Source organism: Morus notabilis, unplaced genomic scaffold (genome assembly GCF_000414095.1).
Source record: "Morus notabilis unplaced genomic scaffold, ASM41409v2 Scaffold419, whole genome shotgun sequence".
Lineage (NCBI taxonomy): Eukaryota > Viridiplantae > Streptophyta > Magnoliopsida > Rosales > Moraceae > Morus > Morus notabilis.
Genome location: NW_010359691.1, coordinates 103204 through 112611, shown reverse-complemented (window position 1 = coordinate 112611; position 9408 = coordinate 103204). Strand labels below are relative to the sequence as shown.

The following is a 9408-nucleotide window of genomic DNA, read 5'->3' as shown; positions in this document are numbered from 1 at the left end:
ATTTTAAAATTTTAGAAATTACATGTGTATATTTTTGGCATATAATTGTGCAGTTTAAGGAGTCAAAATCACAAACTAAATGTCCAATAAAATTAGATAAAAACTGATTAAACCGTCTAATAATTTAAAAATAATTAACAATTTAATTTGATTTAATTTAAATTAAACGGTTTTTTGCGATTTGAGGAATTTTTGAACAACTCAACAAAGATGGATAAGCTAGCAATGGATAGCCTCTTAAGCTATGTCCTTTTCACAATAAAAAGTCCGTGGCACGCCAAATTGGATCTTTCTATGTCCCAAACACGTGGAAAATCTCATTTTCGATGGGCTATGATATGGAACAACCATATTTATTAGTTATGATCATGATTCTGTGGGTTTTGGTTAGAACAATATTCTCTGGAGAATATAAACATTTATCTGAATGATGTAACTTGAGAAGAAACCTCAAATCTATGGATGATCATGAAGCTAACGTAATTTTTGAACACGTTTCAGAATTTACACCTAAGACAAGGAATGAGTGTCCAAATTAAGTACCCACGAAGAAGGATCAAACTTTGATTGATTGGTAATGATGACACGGCATTACAACTTGCTAGGTGTACGTACGTGAAGATGTCTGCTAGAACGAGCCACGTGTCCTGAGTTTGACCCTATGCATAAAAAAAATAAAAAATAAAAAATAAAAAATAAAAAAACTTGTACGTCTGGGATTTAGGTGTCCTAATTATGACGCCCCTCAAAATATTCAATGTTGAAAAAGATGTGTCGGCTTCATACTTCCTTACAATTTTTTTTAAACCTTTTCTCTGAACGAATAACAGAGAGATTGTAATAGTAAATTCAACTTCAACAACAAGAATCAAAGTTCAATGAACAGGATCTAGATGCTTTAAATTGAATTTTGTCCAAGGTAAACGAAGCACGAACACATGAACTTGAAGGTCGGTTAAGATTATAAGTAACCCAACACAAAAAAAAAAGGGACAAACAAGCGAGCGAAGGTCAAAGATGCTGTTTTGCAAAGTCCTATTCACATTACAATTTTTTTTAAACCTTTTCTCTGAACGAATAACAGAGAGATTGTAATAGTAAATTCAACTTCAACAACAAGAATCAAAGTTCAATGAACAGGATCTAGATGCTTTAAATTGAATTTTGTCCAAGGTAAACGAAGCACGAACACATGAACTTGAAGGTCGGTTAAGATTATAAGTAACCCAACACAAAAAAAAAAAGGGACAAACAAGCGAGCGAAGGTCAAAGATGCTGTTTTGCAAAGTCCTATTCACACTTCTTTGTGTCTTTTTTCTCTGGTCCCAAAAAAAAAAAAAATGCCCGTTCGTTAATTTAATTTAACACTCCCTAAACCCTAGTTTACTAGGAGTTTCTTTTTGTAATTAGAAAATTACTTCTGTTCTGGTTTGACTAATTTTCATTTGATGATCAGTATAGTACTCCACACGTACGCCCAATAAATTAATAAAATGTGGGCAACGCCATGTTTGTAGTCACATATTTTTCTCGTGTCAACAGGTACAGTTTGTTACAAGAAAACCATGTAGCTCATTAAGGTCATTACTTAAGAAAACAATATATATATATATACACACACTTTATGATATTAATTTCTCATTGATTGTTATTATGAATAAGGCATGTTTAGTTTCAAGACTATATATGTGAACCGTATTATAACAAGAGGGTTTTGCACTTTCCTCCCTAAACTTGTGAATCGTGAACGGGTATTTCAATCACTAATAATTTAAACTGCGTCATAAATTTAGGCCAATTTACAACTGTATGATAAGTTTAGAAGGTAATTATTTGCAAAATTTCAATGTTTAATCTGTAGTTTGCCATAATACCAAAAACATATAGTACCAAAAGCGCATTTAAAAAAAAATGCTATAACAAATCGCCATATATATATATACATATATAAATCACTTAATATTTTTTTTTCTGCTAAAACACTTTAATAATTTAAAACTTTAACATGTAACGTTCCTTTTGCTACAATTTTATATCTCACGTTAAGAGTGGAATATATATAAATGTGATATCACTTCTATGCATTTCCCTTGGGACAAAGCCGTGAGCTAGCGAGTCCCACGAACCACAATAACTTCATCGACCAAACGTAGCTAAGATAGCGTGGGTCGGTCATGAGTCCCACACACGGCCTTCACGTTCTGATCTGATAATTGTTTCCTTTACACGTAAAGCCCCGTCCTTATCCAATGAACGACGCAAACCTCTCCGTCTCTTGTTCTTCTTCAATATATAGATATATATATATATATGTATGTATATATTAAAAAAAACACTAATTGTGAATCATATTGCATCTTTGTTTGACGACGTAAAAGGCAACAACTACTATAATGGGAAACTGTTTGAGGCATAAATCGGCGACGGTATGGGCCGGTGACGACTGGGGTTCTGTGATTGACGACAACGCTAAAGACACGGATGGTGGTACGGAGAAGCTGAAGCTTCTAGGTGAAATGAGAGGTTTTGATTGGTCGTCTGATTTCTCTAGTGGTGAGCATGGTAACAGAGGAATAGGCGCTAGAGAGATGAAGATCAGGGTTTCTAAAAAGGAGATGGAGAAGCTGGTGGGGATGCAGGGTTTGTCTGTGGAACAATTCCTCTCCCAGCTGATGATCAACGGTCGTGATAATCGTGATCTTGGCCCTCAGTTGGAGCATCAACGGTCCTGGAGGCCGGTCCTTCAGAGCATACCTGAGGAGGACTAGCTTGGTTCTTGATGAATAATGATCGCCAAATATGATATATGTTATAATTGAGTGATTTCATAAGATCAGGGTTTTTTTTTTTATTATATAATTTGTTGGTGTTTATAATATATATTGTTATCTGTAATTAGTCGGATCATGTAATGTACATTACCAAAAACAAAAAAAACAAAGGAATAGTTCTCATTTTAGTTGTAATGCTCTGTTTATAAGTTAATTGTTTTCTACTTTGTGATCGATTTCTTCTCATACAAATATTGGATGAAAACTAATATAAGAGTTTTCAGGGTTCGGCAATCCAACAATAATGGAGGCTTACCCATGCCTGTAGAGGCTGCGAACCAAATAACAACAGGATGTGGAAGTGTTTTACGTGAGAAACTGAAAACCCACAACTCTTACACACGACTTGATGGCGCATTGGCGCTCAGCCCATCCCTTATGGGCTTCAACTGCCCCAAATATCTTGGATCTCCCACTATTGGTGGCTTTGAGTAAGCTTTAGGAACACCACAAGAATCCCTCATTTCAGGGGTTTCGGTGAAAGAAAAGCAAAATGGAAAAAATCAGAAATATCACTTAACATAATAAAAAATATTATTTATGTTACTCTATTAAAAAATAAATAATTTTTATTTAATTAATAAAAAATAAAAATTTAAAATGACACTTAATTATTTAGAATAAACATAAATAATAAATCTGCACAAAATAATGACAAACACTTTTTTTAAACGAAAAAGTATGTTGAAATTACATCTCCCCATTACATATGAGCCATCTACTAGATTATTATTAGTAATCTATCAAATGCCATGGAATCAACAGTGACCCCAATCATTGGCCATGAACAGTCGACGAATCACTGATAATTTAGCCGATCTCGTTGGAACCAACAACGACAATTAGTTGTCACCAATGATAGATTTGTAATCTATTAGATAAACTATGACCACATTTAACATTTAAAGCATGTATTATTCAAACGGTGATGTCTTGTTTACCACTATCTATTGGTTTATGTCATAAATAGGGCCTTAAAACTTTGTAAAAGTTGGAAGAGAAAGAACAGAAGAAACCATAGAGGGACCGAAATAATCCTATCTTCTTCATTTATACCATTGACTCATAGGTCTGATTCATCATCGTATTAGTATCAAACGGCCGGTGTTTTGCATTTCTTCTGTATTTTTCTCTCCATCACATTCAATCGTCAACATGGACATCTATTTTCTTTGCATTTAATACTCGTATTATAGAGAAAATTTAAAAAAAAAATGGACCCTTAAACATGAGTTCTACCCTGTGTTAAACCCTTTCATAATAATCTATCAGATTATAGATAAAAATTTGTCAAATTTTAGACAATAATCTGTTAAATTACGTTTACCACGAGCAACCGAAGACCCGCCGTCGGCAACACCTATCAAATTATCGGTAATAATATGTCAAATTACTTACTCCAAAGGGACAAAATTTAATAGGCTAACATTGAGACCTAAAAATTATTAATAGTATAATTTAAATGGTATTTGTCAAAATTACCCCGTATTATATGATCATATTGTTAGGTCGTTTCCTATATAAAGTGTGGACCACATATTATTATAACAATAATATTAAGCTATTTAATTATAGTGGGCCTTAAGTGATCTAATTAAGAAAAGCCCAAAAAGATTTCCAATTGAGTATGAGATAAATGAGTGGATAATCAATACTTACCCAATTAGGTTTATGGGTGCCTAATGGGAAATTATATAAGAACATATAGCTTATGATCCTCGATACATCAAATTATTCGGCCGCTTTCTCTTCTATATCATCTAGAGAGAAACACCCTATTAAGGAATTTTAGTGATTTAACTAAGAAAGACAATAACCGGTTCACCAATTATTATAGTAATTCTGCTAAAGTGTTGATTGATGCTACTATGGATTCAGGTACGCTTCCTTAATTTTTCTTAGTAATTTGACATGATAGTTCTTGGGATTTATGAATATGGTGTTTAAAACTCATGTTTATAATTAAAGACTAACAAGTGGTATTAGCACATTTATCATGTAAAATTATTGAGAGATTTTTCGCCAATTTCAGATATATATGTGTATATAAGAATAGAAAAAATGTTATCCATTAATTTGAGATCGATTTTATGAACTCGAGTTAAATGAAAAACTTGAACTCGAGTTTAGCCTCAAACTCGAGTTCAAACTCAAATTTTATAAAAGAGCATGAATTTAAATAAAATTATAATTTGAGTTTAATTTTTTTTCTAAATTTCGTCAGAAAAGAACAATCCCTAAATTTTTTGGGAAAATTGTGGATTCTTTTCGGCTAAAGAGACATATTTTTTCTGGATTTTGTTTTATCTAGTTTTCGAATTCAGTCTACATAAATATATATGTATTTATTTTGATTGTATAGCCTGAATTTTAGGTTTTGTGGCCATCGTTTATGGATGAGTATATTGGTTTATATGTATTTGTTTTGATTGTATAGCCTGAATTTTAGGTTTTGTGGTTTGATTAAACTTTGACGAAATTCTTGGTTTATATGTATTTGTTTTGATTGTATAGCCTGAATTTTAGGTTTTGTGGCCATTGTTTATGGATGAGTGTATATATATATCCGGTTTGATTAAACTTTAACGAAATTCTTGGTTTATATATATACATATATATTTATATATAGTTTCGGCCATATTTTTTGAGGAACTAAAGAACTAAGGCTGGCGGCAGCCTCTGCCGCGGCCGGCGTCGGCAACAATTGGTGGCGGCCGTCTGGCCTTGCCGGAGAAGGAAGCAGGTCTATGACAGCCAAACGGCCGTTGTTTGGTAAAAAAAATAGGAATTAAATATTTGGCCGACGGCAGTCCCTGCTGCCGCCGGAGTCGACCACTTCCGGTCACGGCCGTCGGGGCGTGCCGGAGTGGAACAGCTGCGACCAATCATGGCGGCTGTTTGACCGCATGGAAGGTCTGGGTCGGGATAATAGTCTGGCTTTCAAGTGCAGCCCAGAACTGTGGGCTGAACTCAGGAAACAAGGGCCCAACTGGGCCCATGACTCAAAGTGAAGGCCGCAGGTCATAACCTGCGGCTGTGGCATTTTCCCTTGTGGCTAATGGGCTTTAAAGCCTATACAATTAGAGAATTTAGTGTAAATTAATTAAAGAAATTTGAATATTTAATTAAATAAAGTAAAATTTCAGTTTTATTTTATCACTGCTCTGTGTGTGGTAGATGTTATTAAAAAGCCGCTAAAAATATTTATGACAATAATTTGGGCTTGCTATATTCTAATAAAAACAGAATTTCTTTAAAGTTGAGACATAAACTTCAAGTTATTCTTGTTAAATAAAGAGTTTAGAGTTTTCAAGTGTCTATAGAATATATTAGGACAAAGACAAACTCTATGATTGTGGATCCACAGACCAATAGTGTATCACCTAAGGCCTTTCACGAGCATACTGCTCATATAAGTGTTGTCTTATTTGACGATGTGTGGTTTTAGATGGAGTTTGTATTTTGGATGTTCTTTTGGTTAAGACACATTTTTATGTTTTTTTTTTTTTCACGAAATAAAGAAGATGGATTATGATTTAAACTCTAAATTTGTTTGCTTTCTAATTGCGGTTTTGCATTGGGTTTAGAAAGTTTCGGATTGATCTCGCTAAAGACTAAATTAAGACTAGTTGGAAATAGACATGTTGGAAATCACATTGCATGTAATTTTCATGCCACTCATCCATATTCGATGTATGTCATTGAATATGTTGGTATGCTTGACGAAAGCCGCCGTGATTTCATATGGATGTAGGAGATGTACCAGATTGAAACTAAAGTGAAGTCTAAGGATAATAGCACACATAATGGCGTCTAAGGAACATATGATATAATTGTTTCAGGAATTATATGTAACCCAAGTGAGATTGTTAGGAAACTCACGTGTCCTATATAAGGTGTGGGTTACATATTATTATAACAATTATATTAAGCTATTTAATTGTAATGGGCCTTAAGTGATCAAGTTAGGAAAAGCTCAATATGACTTCTAACTGGGTATGTCCTAAATGAGTGGATACCGAATACTTACCCAATTAGGTTTAATGGGTGCCTAATGAGAAAGTATATAAAGACATATAGGTTATGGTCCTCAATACGTCAAATCATTCGGCCGCTTTCTCTTAGATCCCATCTAGAGAGAAACACCCTATTGAGAAACTCTTGTGATTTGAGTAAGGAAGACAATAACTGGTTCGTCAATTGTCGTAGTAATTTTGCTAAAGTGTTGATTTCTGCTACTATGAATTTCGGTACGCTTCCTCAATTTTTTTTGGTAATTTAACCCGGGTTAATTTCAATAATAGCACTCATGAATAAATGATTATTAATTTTAGCACCACTTTTGTATACTTTCACAACTAACATTGCCATGTCAGCAGTGTGAGGTAAAATAACTTCTATGCCACTTAGGTCAAAATTATCATTTAAAAGTACCTCAAAGAAACTCTCAACTCTCTCCCGCCCATTCTCTCTCTCTCTACACCCCATTTTCAACTCTCTCTCTCTCTCTCTCTCTCTCTCTCTCAAGTTTGGCCTCTCTCTACTCAGTCTCTCTCTCCCTACACATTCATTCCCTCATCGCCAATACTCTGGTTGTGCACAGATCGAGGTTAATGCACAATTTTTTTTTTGTTTTTCTTTTATTTTCATCTTTTTAAATTTATTTTTCAGGAGACTTAGTATATATAACTTGAAAAAAATGATTGAGTTGAACTTAATGTGATAGGAGTTGAAAATATCCTTCGTCAATTTGAGATTTTGGATGGTTTATAACTGATATGTAAATTGATTGTAACGACCAACACGTAAAAGACATAGTTGACCTTGGGAGTCATAGTACTATAACTCATAGTGTTATATGTCCAGTTATAATACTATGACCAGTCAATCATAACAGTATGAGTCATTATCTATGAGTCAAATTATAACAATATGAGTCAAAATGGCTGGTCATAGTATTATGACCGTAAGGTAGTCATAGTGATATGATCGTCTGGTCATAATATTATGATTGAAATGACCCATAGTATTATGACTGGCACATTATGGCTGCCTTATGACCGGCCATTACAAAGTGTTACGACTGGTTATTTCTAATGACTCGATAATGACTATGAGTAATTTCATGTTGATTAACAGTTATTATTTTTTAAATTATTTAGAAATGGCTGCTGGATTGAACGTCTTCATCAAGTACAATGGATATTGAGATCGTGCTTCGAGATACGTCGGTTGTGAAATGAAAGGGATATTGGTCCCCACCAACACAACTTATATTAGTCTTATAGATTTGGTGAGAAATGTGCTTGTGATTCGGCCACAAGGAAAAAGTTTATCCTTAAGATATGTTGTTGAAGATGGGAAAGCTCCTGTGAAGATATCATTTGACTATGATGTCACATTCTATCAACGACATCTCTTCCTCCAAAGCATTTCTTTTCTTCTAAGATGACAAAAAATGGTAAAAAAAAAAAAACAATAAATACAAAAAAAAAAGCAAACAAAGTTGTTAACCAAAGTACTATGACTGGCATACTAAGAGTCTGACCATTGAGTGATCATAGTACTATGACCGATGGTCATAATTCTATGACCGCCCATCATGCAGGCTCGCTCATAGTGTTATGACTGATGGCCGCCCATAAGAAAAGTACTACGACTGGCACACTAAGAGTCTGACAATTGTGCGGTCACATTACTATGACCTAGGGTCACAATGCTATGACCGCAAGGTAGTCGCACTATGAGGCTGACAATTATGTGGTCACATTACTATGACGGAGGGTCACAATGCTATGACCGCAGGCTCATCAGTCAGACAATCGCACTATGCGCCTGTTGGGAATGGTGTCCTAGAAGCATAAGATGTAATATGATATTTATTATTTATTTAATAAAAGAGTTTATTCATCATTTTATGTGTATATATTTGTGAATATTTTATGAATATCAATGAAAATTTCGTGATTATTTATGTAACCTTAAACATTGAATATACGTGTTATATACGAGAGGATAATGTTATATAAGTGTTATCCACACTGTTAATATAGTGAGATATTGAATGAGTGTATTTCACATAATGAGATTATGCGGAACAAGGACACAGACACAATATGAATTTCTAATAATTTCTGTTAAGTATAGAAATTCTAATTAAGTCTACCGATGGTCATATATAGAATGATCTTAATCCTGAGTTCTTAACAGACTCCTATTTATGGATTTGTGTCTTTTGATTTACTCGGTACGGATTTTGAGATCCTGAATTCTATTCCTTGTATTTTGGAAACATGATGAAGTAGGTAGCCGGGAATGTTATTACACGAGATGGAATCCATTCCTTCTTAAGAAAGAAGTAGATAAATAATTCTCTTGAGGGTTGATTCGGTACTTGGACCAGTAGGAGCTCTGATTCATGAATGTGTTTTATGAAGCACTGTCCATTAGAGAATCAATGGTACTCAAGGATAAAGATCTAATTAGAGAGGTTAACAGATTTTATCTAGCTCTAATTATGAATTATTTATGGAGGATCGATCTATATGCAATGACTATATCAAATGGACACTTCACA

The 9408-nt window shown here is 34.0% G+C and overlaps 1 protein-coding gene across 1 annotated transcript; it reads left to right on the top strand.

The window, feature by feature from the left end:
* The first annotated feature begins 2227 nt into the window (after positions 1-2227).
* Positions 2228-2936, top strand: LOC21389731. The gene has a single exon (XM_010094983.2). The coding sequence runs from the start codon at positions 2394-2396 to the stop codon at positions 2766-2768; it is 375 nt and encodes a 124-aa protein (XP_010093285.1). The 5' UTR covers positions 2228-2393; the 3' UTR covers positions 2769-2936.
* The last annotated feature ends 6472 nt before the right edge of the window (positions 2937-9408 follow it).

Bases quoted from the DNA above. Each gene is read 5' to 3' on its own strand.
- LOC21389731 (XM_010094983.2), top strand. From the start codon at position 2,394: ATGGGAAACTGTTTGAGGCATAAATCGGCGACGGTATGGGCCGGTGAC.